Source organism: Pholcus phalangioides, unplaced genomic scaffold (genome assembly GCF_987345545.1).
Source record: "Pholcus phalangioides strain wild (caught in Gottingen) unplaced genomic scaffold, Ppha-v1.0 ptg000016l_1, whole genome shotgun sequence".
NCBI classification, from domain to species: Eukaryota; Metazoa; Arthropoda; class Arachnida; order Araneae; family Pholcidae; genus Pholcus; species Pholcus phalangioides.
This window is the reverse complement of record NW_028301609.1, coordinates 1928681-1943685: the sequence shown is the minus strand read 5'-3', so window position 1 is coordinate 1943685 and position 15005 is coordinate 1928681. Positions and strand designations below refer to the sequence as shown.

Here is a 15005-nt window from a genome sequence, read left to right as displayed (position 1 = left end):
ACCTGAAACTGTGCTGCAGGTTCTCTGGAACGATCTGGAAATGTATCGCTTAGTTCATTTTTTGCAAAATTAGGTTTGAAGCTGGGGGCCACATTCAGCCTGTGGGCAATGGGTTAAGCATGCATGTGCTACATTTCTATGGCACCTAGACAGGTTTTTTCTTTCTCTGAAAAGTACGGGGGAAAATGGATCATGATCATTAATTGGACTTTTTAAAGTAACAGTAGCAATTTGATTAATTTCTTTTTAGTTTTGCTATTTACATTGTTTTCTATACCACATTCTGTGGAAAGGAAAGATTTTTAAATTCTTTAGAGAGAGAGAAAACTTGAGTTTCTTAAAATATCAATAGATAATACTATAATTAAAATATATAAGGTGCGAATCTCAATGGCACATTTTTAAATGCCACGATAATTTGAGAATTCAGTTTTTTCCCTCCTATTTTTTTCCTATTTTTTGTCAATGGTTTTCCTATTTGTCTTACTCTTTTTTAAAAATTTTCACTTCTAGGCCTGTGTGCTGAAATTGTACTTATATAACATTCATATAACAGGATTAGTGTGAAAGTGAGAACTATATAAACTGATTAATATTGTTTAGCTCACAGACATTTATTCCTTAATTCATTCATCACAAATTTTTGTATGTATTTATAATTTATTTTCACACTAATTATGTAAATCATTTTTATTCTCAAAAACGAAATAGTTTCATTTGAAATTTCATTCAAGTAAGGTGTTTTTCATCATGATTTGTTATATTATTTCAGATGGGTAGCACACAGCATCCTTTTATACCTCTGCTTAGGGTCGATCCAGAGGGTCGTTGTGCAGCTATGATAGTCTATGAGCGCAATATTGTGGTCTTACCCTTCAGAAAAGAAAGTGTAGCAGATGACACAGAAGTGGGCACTAGCTCCACAATACCTGCAGGAAAGTATGCACATGCATCATTTGTTTGGTGTTAGTTTTTTTTTCATTAATTCCAATGTTTTTTTTTTTTCCTCTGCCGTAAAAATAACCATTTTATCAGAAGCAGAACATGTTTTTATAAATGCTTATACTTAGTGTTTTTGAGATGTTTCTCATGCAAAATTGTAGAAAGAGAATAAGACTAAAAAAGTCTGCCTTCATTATTAAAGCAAAAAGGTATTACTCTTTTTATAACATTTTTCACTCATTGCTTTTTAACGTGTGAATTTTTTTTTGATTAGCAACACTAATTTTCAGTTATAAGCAATTTAAAATCACTATGTATCATTCTTTTATGGTATAAGGGAAAATAGACAAAACTGACTTTCTCTTTCAGTAAGCTGCCTGTTTTAGCTTCATATACAATCAAACTCTGTGATATCGATGAAAAAGTGAGCAATGTGAAAGATCTACAGTTTCTTCAAGGGTATTATGAACCAACTTTACTGTTGTTATATGAGCCTTTGAAGACATGGTCAGGGTTAGTATCTTTTTGTAACTACAAAAAAGATGATAATAAATAATAATAATAGGACCATATAATTCACTTTGATATTATTTGTACTTCACTGTTGTATTGATATGGGCATCAATGACTGGACACCACTGATAGGCAAGTAGGATTGTATATGCATAACTAATGCATGTCTATGAACCTATAAAAGTAGGCTTTGAGTGCTTAAGTACAAATTCAAATTTATAACCAAATATATTCCCAAATGCTTGAGGAAATGTTAGTGAATAAACTCAACCAACCAGCTTAAAATCTGATCCAAACACAATTGAATTTCTTTGTAATAAGTTAGATGGGCAGTCGAAAATTTGACAGAACTGTTTGAAAAGTGATGCAGAATTGTTCTTAGTGTCCAGGAGGAAATACCTGTAGACCTGTAATGAAAGTTAGCGAAGTCTGTATTGAAAGATAGTAGCTATAATAGCTGAGAATAACAATGTCATACTGGCTCTTCACTAGCTCCAGATATGCAATTTTCTATGGGCGTCTAATCATTAATGGCAAATTGAGATTAAATATTTCTGAAGTTAAAAATTATTATTGTAGTAGTCAGTTGTAATAAGAGTGAAAATACAATAAATACAATAAAAATGAAATTTTTCTAGGAGAGTAGCAGTTCGTCAAGATACATTTTCAATACTGGCTTTGTCTCTGAATTTGAATGAAAAAGTTCATCCTGTAATTTGGTCTTTGAGTGGCATGCCACATGACTGTTTGTACATTATGCCTGTACCAAAGCCAATAGGTGAGTATAGTGATTATCATTATTATATAATTTTTTTAATATGAAACTTTTAAAACTATTTGCTATGATTTTCCTCTTGGATTTTTGAAATTTCCGTGAAAAATGACATTGGTAGAAATTTGATACTTTGAGTAACAGTAATGCATAAAATGACATTAATTTCTGTTCATCCATTATTTTTTTCACATATTTGGTTGTTGGGATCCAAGCCATGAACTTGGAGTAAGAGAAGTGAAAATGCTGTTCTCAATTCATTTTAACAAGGATACACTGCAAAGGTTTTACAGTGTGCACCACAAATTTTAGGCACAACACTAATTTTCAGTTATTTAATGTAAATTGTAAGGCTTTACACATTTTGTACAGGATTCCAGACACAAATGAATAACAGAACAAAAACAAAATATAAATCTTGATTTGCTAAATTATAGCCAAAAGAATAAGGCCACAAAAGTTTAGGCACAAACTTAAATACTGTTTTTTAGAAATCATGTTTGTGCTCAGTCTTAACAAGTAAAGCATGGGTGGGTCTTCTGAAGAGAAATTTTTTCAATTAGCAAAAAAATAGCAATTTCAACAGAAATTGATAAAAATGTTAAACATATCAAACACCCTACACATTCTATCAATCAATTTTTTCATGCATTCTGACTCTATTGTTAAGTTTATGTATTATTATTTTTTCAATTGTCAGAAATAAGTTGTACAGACCTCCAAAGTAAGTAGCTTTTAAAATGTGCAGTTTCGAGTGTGTTTATACTCCTGATCCATTTGATCCTGATTTAACAAATAAAATCAACTATTTCTTCCGATTCATTAAATTGGGGTTCAACTGTATTTATCAGGTTTTTTTTTCAGGTATAAAAGTTTATCTCGTATGCAGATGCTGTGGTTGCATTTAGCTCATAAATGTTTTTAAATATTTTTTCACACTATAGCATTTATTCTAAGACATAAGGTGATTCTTTGTACATAAAAGTTATCAAAATATTTTTTCACTTTATCTGAATAATTTTAGGTAACCAAAAATGTTTTTACAGGTGGTGTATTATTACTTGCTGTAAATTCATTACTGTATTTGAATCAGAGTGTTCCACCATATGGTGTTTCTTTGAATTCATTCAACGATTTTAGCACAAACTTCCCATTAAGTGAGTATTTTATTTGAAATTTTGTAATATTCTATTTATTTTATTTTTGATGTTAGTAGGGATTTGTTTATGTTACCTTCTGTTCAAAAATATTGATCAGTGTTTGGGAAAGAAAAGAAAACTTGATTTACAATGATTATATTGAATAAATAAAGTTACCACTTGAAATTGAATTTTCTCAGTAATGCTACTATAAATAGGAGAAAAAAAACTTTTTAAATTTAGATTTTTCTAAGAGTTATTTTGCTTATGAATACATAACAATTTTATTGTCTCACTTGTTTAGTATATAGTGGGGAAGCTCTGTCTTGAGCCCCTCAGTAATATTCCTGTCTGTAATCGGGTAATTTCTCTGAGACCGTCCATCCCTTTGTGAAAGATTGCAAACCATCCCAAGATGGTCTCTCTGGGTTGTCAGCGGTCGTGTCTGTCTGTCTGTCTCTGATCGGGTTATTTCTTCATCACATCATCAAATCATTCCCATTGTTTTTTGGCCAGTCCTCATACTTTCTCTGGTAATATGATGAATCACACACAACATCAAGGCATAATAATTTTTAAGGAAGGCCAGTTAAGAAAAGTTACATTAAGTTCATTAGTATTAAATTTCTGGCATCTATACAAAACAATAGTTTAAATTTTTCAGTTGCATTGCAAATTATACTATTTCAGATTTTTGTGGGGGGGGGGAGATTTTATAGCCTCATCTTCTTGTCTGGATCAAATACAAATACAAATAAAAGGCCATAACAGGCAAAATGCCCAACGAAGTGGCTGAGAAAAAGATTCCCATAACAAATATGGATACTTGATCGTCATCACACGAACTGTTACGAATTCAACCTGCTGTTTACCAATAATTTCGTGATTAATCATAATTTCGTGAAACGTGGTTTATTTCCCATAGTAAATCCGTTCCTTGAAATTCCTCGTTTCTCCCACAAATTGAATTTTCCATACGCATTTGCCAAGCATTTTTAGCGCGCGGGGAATTCTGTTAGGTTGCTATGCCAGATTTACCGACGCGATTTTTTTTCCCCTCTGTTTGGCGGTCATTTCCGAAGCGACGATTTCGTGCAGCAACCCTTCGGCGAGGACCAGAATGCCAGAATCAGTTAATAATTCTTTTAAGTGCAGTTACTGAATGTAGTGACTGATTGAATGAGTTATTATTTAATCTCTGTATTACAAAATGACTTGGTTATGTTATGTTCTGATGTAAGCAGAGAGTATGAGTGGAATGGGAAGAGAAGCTAAACAATTTTTTCAATCACCAAAAATATTAATCATAATAAAATCTTGAACTTTATATAATTCATTCTGTTGTATTTTTTTTTATTTACTTTTCATTATAAAATTTCATTACTGATGTTGGGTATGTTCATTTTATGTCTAACTTTCTTGACCATAAATATACTTTCTTGTGTTAGGAACTCAAGAAGGAATAAAAATTACTTTGGATTGCTCCTCAGCTTGCTTCATTTCATATGATAAACTAGTACTTTCACTAAAGGGTGGAGAGTTGTAAGTACAGTTTTAGCCCTTTAGAGAGAAAAAATGGTTGTATTTGAAGATGAAAAGTATTTGCTTGATAATTTGAAAGCATTATTCATTGACATCAGTTTTTTTTTAAATTTATTTTCAGGTATGTGCTTACTTTATTTAATGATGGAATGAGAAGTGTTAGAGGTTTTAATTTTGATAGAGCAGCTTCTAGTGTTATCACAACATGTGTAAGAAATGTTTTGTTTCCTAGTATTTTACTCTTTTCATAACTATGTTATTGTCTGTATCAAGTTTTCACTGTTCAATCCTAATTAGAGGTTCCATGCCAGAATCTTTTCGGCAATCATCTCATGAACAGGGAATATTTCCCACATCTTCCACTTCTAGAAATCTCTTTGAAACAGTTGCCTATATTATTATGGATGATTGCAGATAGTATTTTCCAGTAGATTTTCCTTTAAATTTTATTCATGATTGACATTAAGACTGCCTACAAGTGCACAGGAGGCAAAGCACCCATGAAACAGCTCGTGACCAAGGCTGCTTGTAACAGTACCCTACAGCTGGAAGGAGGGGGTAAGTATGAAGAAGCCCCATCATTACGGCCTTGGTACTGTGACCCTAATTGAGATTCCATGTCACCGGAAGTTGGATGGAATTGCTGATTAGAAAACTCCTTCCAGCACCTGGTTCAGGATATCACGCTGGACTTCAAGGTTTACATGTACCCTCAGAATTTTGCTGTCTTGGCTTTGCAGGAGACTAGCAAGGCCTACCTAATCTGCCTGTTTGAAGATACTAATGTGTAAAATTTGTGAAAATGTTTTCTAATATATTTGTTTTATCCTGTGTACAGATGACTGTCTGTGAGGATGGATATTTGTTCCTTGGGTCACGACTTGGTAATTCCTTACTACTGAGGTACATAGAAAAAATTGAATTACAAGTGGAAAAGGAAGGTGAAGAACCAAAATCCAGTGAAGATGTATGTTATCATTTTTTTTTTTAAATAGCAAACTATTTAAATACCAAATGTTGAAATTTCAAAATGTTCATGCATTTTATCAGAAACAATCTTGTGATTATTTTTTTTTTTAAATAATTTTTATTTCAAGTTGTTTGATAAATTCAGTCTAAAGGAAGTCATAATTCTTCCCTAGTAAAAAGAATATATTATTTTAAACAACATAACATAATTTACTGCTATTTTGTTTACTTTTATAACAGAGTAATTAAAGGATCATGGTTTTAACTCTGGAAAAAATTATTTTTACATTCTTTTATTACGTATCTTTCATGTGCTTAATTCAGATACATATGTCCTTCCATGCAGGTGTAAAAGAAAAATTTAGTACATTAAAACCTCCTCTAAGGGCCATGAGAAAGACCACTTTGGACATAGTCAGGAAAAAAATACTCACATAAGAAAAAATAATTTTTCAAGCTGATTTTTAAGGGAGTTTTCCTGCTTCCCAAACTTTATGAGGGGGGGGGGGGAAATTATGTGTGCTTTCTTTTTTTGGATACAAATGCTAGATGGGTATATTGAAGGCGTGGAGAGGATAAAAATTTGAAGAGATAATATAGGAGACCTGTTGTCAGCACTCTAATCACTAGAGGAATATGCAAGTTATCTGATTACGAGAAAACCCTTTGTTTATTTGGCACTCCCTACTCCAAGTGATGGATCCGTCCAAAAAAAATGGTGCTTGCAAATCAAATAGTCAAATAGCCCAATGTCCAGGGCATTAATTTTTTGAAAGGGACGTGTCAATCTTTTTTTTAACAAGAATGTGTGTCAGCACTCATGTCTTCATTTATTGGATTGGACTTAAGAATGCCCTAGAAAGAAGATCTAGTTGAAGGTCCACTGTGAATAGAGAACTGTTTGGGGTTGCTGGTCCACCGTCTTGGTCCACATCAGTTTTTCTCGCTTTTTGTGTTCTCCCTGAGCACTGCAAGCCTCAATTTTAGGATGCCACAATAGTACTGTAGATCAATTAATCTATTATTATAATATTATCAAAACAGAATGGTATATTTTAATATAATGAATTATATAAGTATTGTAAACAGTTACAGAATGGATTGTCATTTCACGTGCTATATATGCAGATCGTAAATTTTAGTTATTCTTTACCCCCCCCCCCCCCCCCCACCAAAAAAAAAATCAAACTACCGCTCTCAATAACGGCCACATTTTCATGGTCCCACTAGTGGCCATTGTTGGGATATTTTACTGTATTTCATTCTTTGAATACTAATATTAAGTTATTGAAATCTTAATATAACACTATTCTGAGGACAAAGAAAAAATGTTGTAGAGAGATTAGTGTAGTATCAAGAGGTAGCAGTTAAACATTAAATTATAGGCAATTCCAAACAAAATTTGAAAAAAAAATTTTTTGTTGTGCAGGGATTTATTGTTGTACTGAGTATCAGTGTTGTGAGGTTTCACTGTAGTAGTTATTAAATAATTAGCATTGCTAATTGATCATTGATAAATATATGATAATTACAAAACAAATTTATAGAATCTTAATTATTTTGTTTGATATTTTTTGTGATATTTAAGAATCTGATTTAATCTTGAAATCCTGTTACCTCTGTATGTTATGCTATGTCAGGGGTTCTCAAGCGGTGCTCCGTGGAGCCCCAAGGGCTCTGTGTGAACTTCCTAGGGGCTCTGTAAACCCTCGAGAAAAATAAAATAAATCAGTAAGTTCATAAATAAATGAGGCCTACAGGACTCCACCATAGAATTTATGTACTGAAAAGTGCTCTGTGAGTCAAAAAAAAGATTGAAAACTGCTGTGCTATGTGTAGATGAAAAGAAATTTTGAAGATAAATAGCAAGAATAGATAGTTCTGGGGGTGTGGGATGATCATGTCAACAAATATATATCTCTATTTTTTATACATTTTTTTTCCTATCTCTGCTATTCATCTTGTTGGAATTTTTTTGCTGGAGCATGAGAGCAGCTTTTCCACGTTGAAACATTCATATTTGTTTTTGTTCTTTTCTGTAGATATTGTCTTATTTTTATAATATAGCGATACTCATGGCCGTATTCACCGACGGCTGTTAACATGCAAGCGCCTGCTAAAACGATGGTTATTTGGAAAACGGTATTCTCCGCGCTTCACAGACCGGTTAGCAGTCGGTTTTTTCGTGAAAATGTAGCCACTGCTATTTGGGCTGTTAAAAAATGACAGGCATGTTAACGCATGCGCGATTAGTGTGTTTTCGGACTTCACCACTTTTCTTTAATGTTTATTTCGTGGACTTCGATTTTTTTGGAGTATTTTTCGAAAATTCAAATTTTATTCGCGCTCTGAAGTTTCGTTTTTTCTTTCTTTCTCTTGGTAATTCAAAGTCCGTTTTGCGGACTAAAAAAATTTTTTTTCAATATTTTTGACAATTCTAATGCAGTCGAATCCCGTTTTAACGAATACCGTTATAGCGAAAATCTCGTTTTAATGAACACTTTTCTCATCCCCCAGCTAAGTTTACGTAGGAGCAATGCTAAAACCTGTAATAACTTCATAACGAAATTTCGTTATAACGAAGTGATTTCTCCGGTATCTTGGAGTTCGTTATAACGGAATTCGACTGTACAATTTCAGACTTGAAATTTTTTTTTTGGTAATTTCTTTTGCGGAATTCAAATTCCTTTCTTTCGGCTTCTTTCTTGGGTACTTCATAGTTTCATGAACTCTGAAATGGATATCGCGCTTTTGGGCAAGTCAAAGTTAAATTTCACGGACGTTGAATTACCAAATATATATTTATACAGTTGGATCCGCCTATATAACATTTTTCATAAACCATAATGGGAAAACGCTTTAAACGGAAAATCTTATTGTTGAGAATGATTGGGACCGTGGCCCCCACACATAGGCGGAGATAGACTTGGAAGTCTGGGAGGGACACGATGATATCAATTCATATATAAATTAGACCTTTGACGTTGGGGGGGGGGGGAAAGGAATGCCTCCCCGCCCATGTTTCCACAAGGGCGGGGCTGACAAGGCTCCTGTCCCGGGACAATTACTATAATTTTTTTCACGCTATAAATGCACTATAGAAGGGCCAGCCAGATCCCAGCCTAGGGGCCCTGCTGCAGGATGTGGGGACATGAAAATAATTAGTCTTAATAATCGAGAAAACGTTGTGGGGATGTTATAAGCGTATCGGCTGTATATGTAATATTAATAATAATGAAGACATTCAAATTTCATTTTCTGGACTTTGAATGTATTTTGTATATGTATATACATATATTAGAAACGAATTCTATTTCATTGTCTCTGCATTCAATTTTTTCTGTTCATTTGGTAATTTAAAAAAATATACTTTAAACCATCGATTCTCAACCCCCTTTTTTGACTCGCGGAGCCCTGTGGGAAAATTTAATTACTGATCAAAGTTACTTGATTTATTTTTACTATTTAAAAATATTTATAATCATTTTTTTAAATTTTACTGTTTTTTATTATTTTCCTCGAGCCGCGGAGCCCTAGGGAGCCCTAGCTCCGCGGAGCACCGGTTGAGAACCGCTGCTTTAAACTATTGAAAGAAAAATAATTTATCACTAATTTTTTTCCTGTATTTTTGATGATTCGAAGTTCATACACTGATTAAAATTTCTAGGTGTTTTTTTCAGAGCCACATTATAAATTTCATATGGCACATAACTTCTCATGTTTTTCAAATTTTTTGTTCTGTTGCTAATGTTATGATGGAGCAGTGTACTGTAGTTATACTGTGCAATTTCATTATGTATTTGAATATTACACAGCACAGTATATATTTTGCATAACTGCAAAATGTGGGTAACTATATAAATTATGTACTTCTGGATGCTCAATATGAGTGTGCATTCATATAGCATTTTTCGAGCATAACTCTTGATATAATTTTTTTTTTGTCAAACTCAGCTTCTCATTGCAAAGATAAATGGTGCTTCTTGATATAATCTGTTCGTAGTCCAATGTTATTAGCAATCTAATGCACAGATGAGAAAATGTATTTCCATATTTTGTCATTTCCAAGATTTTTTCAGCACACAAATCTCATACGAGGCGGCATGTTTTCGAATACCTTGAACATAGAGACGTTTAAATTTTTCCTGCAAAATGGTGAACATATAAAACATGTTTTTGTAAAGACACTGTACTCTGAAATAATATTTAAAAATCAATTGAAAAAAAAAAAATTGACAATTTCGAAAAAAAAGTCAATCAAACTTTCAAAACTATAATTGCTATTTATTGTACTCATAAATGTATTGATAGAATAATTAAAAGGCAGAAAAAAAATTTGCATGAGCCCGTCTTGCTGTATGATCATCTCAGACAAATTGTCGAATTATCTTTTGTGAAAAGAAGTGCAGAACCCCCAAGAGTGTTGCCTGTAGACTGCTTGCTTAGGAGTTGAGAGGTTTACTTGATTTGATAAAATTCTGTAATAAAGTACAGTAGCCAGAAATTAATGTGTGTCAACTTTTGAAGTATCAACTATATTTCATACTACTTCAGAAATTTTACTTTACACATGAAACAATGACAGTGAAATAATAATGTAGATTACAATTTTTATAGCTTATTTAAAACTCAAAACCAATGAAAATAACTACAAATAAGAAATAATCTAATACTCATAAACTCTTAACCTATTTTTCTGTTTGCACAACACTTATTTACGTTAAACTCTTTCTAAACATATTTTTTTATTCCATATAATTTTATTAGAGATGTGAGGTGAGAATATTAATTTTTCTTTTAAATAATTTAAATTTTTTTACTAATTTCGTGTATATTGTGAAATATAAGTTGCCTGAAACATTACAACAAAACAATTTTTGGTATAATCACCCCCCTATTAATCCTGGTCATGATGAGAGGTTTTAAAAGTTTGGTTATAGAGATTTTAGAAACCTTTAGATTAAAACCTTATATAAACAATTATTTTAAAATTAGATAAATTTTCAGAAATAAGTTCACAACAAAATAAATTAAACCAAAGTTTATTGATAAAGGAAGCTATTCTTATATAGTAACCTTCATTCTAAGATACAGAACTGTTTTCTTCAATGCACATACACTTAAATATTCTGTATCACTCACTTTTCTTTAAAAGTTGTGCAATTCAGCCCCATGTAAAAATCATAAATTGAAACAAAAATCATTCACGAAAATTAAAGTATTTGTGTGCTCGACACCAGGTCATAAAATAAAGGGTGGGATTAATCAAATGATTTTATAATTGCTTTGAATTAACCATGCCATCAATAAGTTGCACAAATTTTTCTCGGAATGTAATTTTTTCTACATTTTTAATAGTAATTATACACTTGCAAATGATGTTTCACAATTTAATAGCATATTCTCTTCCCATCCCCATTGGCACTGTTTACAAACAATGCAGAGTATTGTTTACAAACTGGCATTTCTTTGATGGCTCAATCGAATACACATACATAAACCTCTGCTTTTGAATAGGAAAGTATTTGTAATTTTATATGGAAAAAATAGAAATCTACTTTTTTTTCAGCATTTGTAATATTAAACTAGTACTATACTACTGTAATAGTGCACTAGTCGTCACATGGGAAAATGAGGTGGGGATGTTGACAGAGCTTCAGCCCTGGGATGGGTTGATCGTAATTTTTTGTTTTTACATTCTAAATTTACATCAAAGGGCCCACAAAAAATCCTGGCATGGGGGCCCGGCTTCAGGATGTGGGGGACCTTGGTTGAGGGATAATCAGAGACCGCTCAGCAACATTATATATCACACTTTGGATACTTCAATTTGTTTATATAATAATTTTATAAAAGGAAATATAAATAACTGTTAAATAAAGCTTTACACATACCTCATCAACTGCTTGAGAATCATAATCAGATTCCTCCATCTCCCAGAAATGCGATCGAGCATGTTTCTTGTGACGAGGTCGAAACGTACCAACGTCCTAAACATCTGTTTCTTGAAATTTCTCTAATTCGTTACTTTATTCAATAAAATAAAACTACCAATAACAAAAATAAATAACATCTTGCGGCGATAGCCAGCGCGATCGTCCTCCATCTTGTTTTCAAAAACACTCGCAGCAGCAGAGGAAAAGGGAATAAACACGTGATCGATATTGACGAATCAGCATCAAGATCATCATCATCACTTGTTAAACGCCGTGGCCTTGTCACAGCCGCTCACTGGTTAGCCGAGAATACCGATTTTTTCTAACATACGCGATAGCATTCATCCGCATGTTATTCGACCGGCCGTTTAACAGTCGCTCCGTGAATACGGCCATCAAAGAACCAGAGAAAAGGTATTGATATAACAGATATTTTGTTATAGATACAATATATTAACACTATTGAAAGCTCATTCAGACCAGAGAACAATATCATTATATAGGCCATTATTGTTATAGAGGGAATCATTGCATATTATTTTCACTACATATATATATCTATATATTGCTTTTATTTTTCAGGTGCCTACAGAGACAGAAGAACGACCAGTTAAAAGGATGCGTCAAGACAACATGGGAGATTGGATGGGTATACATTATTAATAATATATTTTCAGCATTGAAATGATAAACTTTTGCGGAACATTTGACTCTTATTTCAGAAAAATAGTATTCTCATACAAACAAATGGATTTTAGATGTTTGATCTCCTCTGAAACTACAATTGATGAAAAAATATTATATTGGTCCACACACTCAAAATAAAAATGATAGTTTATAGAAACACTTTTTAGCTGGACTCGTTACACGAAGCCAAATAAAATGAGTCATAGTGGTCATGGCGGCAATGAGTCATGGGGTCTCAAGCTGAGCTATTTTCCTCTTTGGCAGAAAAAAATATATGTATAGATATATAGAAATACATAGTAACTGAAATCTTTTCAAAATTTATCCAGAATATTATTAGATTATTTATTGATACAGTTGATGCTCATTATAATAACTACATTCATCCTGTTGAAAACAGACATTATACAAGTGGTTAGGGAGCTAGTTTTTGATTGTGCAGGTCTGGGTTCGAATCCCGATTCAGGCATCGTTGTCTACTAATTCTAACAAATTCCCTGGACAGATTGTAAAGATCTCTTGGGAATAAGTGGTAATCACATTATTATTATAAATATGTAATGATCACAATATTAGGAGGTCATTATATCGAAATGAAAACATATGAGCTAGTCATCTATACAAATACATTTATTACATATTGTACCAATCGTTGTAATGGAAGGGTCTCTGTAATGGATGGTCATTTATAATGAGCATAGACTGTTATTGTGAAGTATTTTTTGCTAGTTGAGGACTTCATAGCTGTGTTGAATCACATTTGGTCTGTGTACTTAGAATTGGGCACTCCTTCTTTAGAGAGTGTTTTAGTTGATCATTGAGTTTATATCTGTGTTACTCAATATTATATAGTTTCTGATACTTCTTATTATATAGTTTCTGATACTTCTTATTATATAGTTTCTGATACTTCTTATTATATAGTTTCTGATACTTCTTATTATATAGTTTCTGATACTTCTTATTATATAGTTTCTGATACTTCTTATTATATAGTTTCTGATACTTCTTATTATATAGTTTCTGATACTTCTTATTATATAGTTTCTGATACTTCTTATTATATAGTTTCTGATACTTCTTATTATATAGTTTCTGATACTTCTTATTATATAGTTTCTGATACTTCTTATTATATAGTTTCTGATACTTCTTATTATATAGTTTCTGATACTTCTTATTATATAGTTTCTGATACTTCTTATTATATAGTTTCTGATACTTCTTATTATATAGTTTCTGATACTTCTTATTATATAGTTTCTGATACTTCTTATTATATAGTTTCTGATACTTCTTATTATATAGTTTCTGATACTTCTTATTATATAGTTTCTGATACTTCTTATTATATAGTTTCTGATACTTCTTATTATATAGTTTCTGATACTTCTTATTATATAGTTTCTGATACTTCTTATTATATAGTTTCTGATACTTCTTATTATATAGTTTCTGATACTTCTTATTATATAGTTTCTGATACTTCTTATTATATAGCTTCTGATGTTGCCCTCATCGAAGATCCAGAAGAATTAGAGGTGTATGGGAATGAAATGCATGCAACAAAACAACTCACTTCATATGTCTTTGAGGTGAATTAAAAATATTGTATCTTACCTATAAAATCACCAATTGTTATCATAAGCATTGCATAAACAATAAATGTCAAATATAGTGATTTATGTAAAAATATGATATGTTATGAAGAGTTAACTTATTATAAACTTAAATCAGCACCCTTTTAGAAGTATTTAATCTTTCTTTTTTGCAAAATCAACGGACTTGAAAAACTCACAAATGCTTACACAAATATATTGTGTAATTTGATAAAGAATAATAATTATATTCATGAATAAGGAACTAACCTTTGTCAATAAAGTTTATGTATATTGGTAGAGACTCTGAAATTTGAAATCCTTGGGACCTACACGAGTCAATGATTTCGTATTTAACTTGGTTGATTTTAAAAGCCAACTCAACTGCAGTACTTTGGTGCCACTGTGGTGGGCAAGTGGTCATAGTGATGGACTCGCATCGCGAGGTCCCTGGTTCGAGCTCCAACGTCACCACAGTGGTGGTTGGCTGAAGTTGGTTTTTGTGGTTCCCAACCAACTTCGAGATGCAAATGCAAGCCTATCTATCTCCCCCATTAAGAAGTCTCTCCACAGAGAGCAACAGGCCTACAACGATAAAATCTTCATACATTACACTTCACTCATAGTCTAAAAAATAAGTGGCAGATGGCAGCACTATACAAGCATTACTCAGAAACAAGCTTCACGTTAGATTCACAACACGGACACACATATCCCAACATGTACCAATTCGTTAGAAGTTCGCAGAGGAATATGGACGAGGTACATGTGTGGTTTAATAGTACTTTGAAGTCCCCCCCACAGAAAACAGTCTGGCCTACAACATTCGTTTTTCAAGCATATTACAATGTACAGGAAAAATAGACTACTGAGTTGTTTGCTTCCAAATTCAGAAGACAGGTGCCAG

At 32.4% G+C, this 15005-nt stretch overlaps 1 protein-coding gene and 1 long non-coding RNA gene across 3 annotated transcripts in view; one reads left to right on the top strand and one right to left on the bottom strand.

The window, feature by feature from the left end:
* The window catches only part of Cpsf160 (cleavage and polyadenylation specificity factor subunit 1), a 69892-nt gene that overhangs the window by 18858 nt on the left and 36029 nt on the right, over positions 1 to 15005 (top strand). For both annotated transcript variants that reach the window (XM_089245796.1, XM_089245797.1), the window contains 9 exons: positions 773 to 939; positions 1312 to 1455; positions 2094 to 2233; positions 3274 to 3384; positions 4815 to 4908; positions 5030 to 5117; positions 5747 to 5875; positions 12396 to 12462; positions 14001 to 14095. In XM_089245796.1, the coding sequence (XP_089101922.1) occupies positions 773 to 939; positions 1312 to 1455; positions 2094 to 2233; positions 3274 to 3384; positions 4815 to 4908; positions 5030 to 5117; positions 5747 to 5875; positions 12396 to 12462; positions 14001 to 14095 (1035 nt within the window). The remainder of the gene's footprint in view (positions 1 to 772; positions 940 to 1311; positions 1456 to 2093; positions 2234 to 3273; positions 3385 to 4814; positions 4909 to 5029; positions 5118 to 5746; positions 5876 to 12395; positions 12463 to 14000; positions 14096 to 15005) is intronic.
* On the bottom strand, positions 10141 to 11852 carry LOC149074866 (uncharacterized). Its single transcript, XR_016194306.1, has 2 exons — positions 11772 to 11852; positions 10141 to 10355 (listed from the first exon to the last, which is right to left on the bottom strand). It is a non-coding gene; the product is annotated as an uncharacterized LOC149074866 (long non-coding RNA).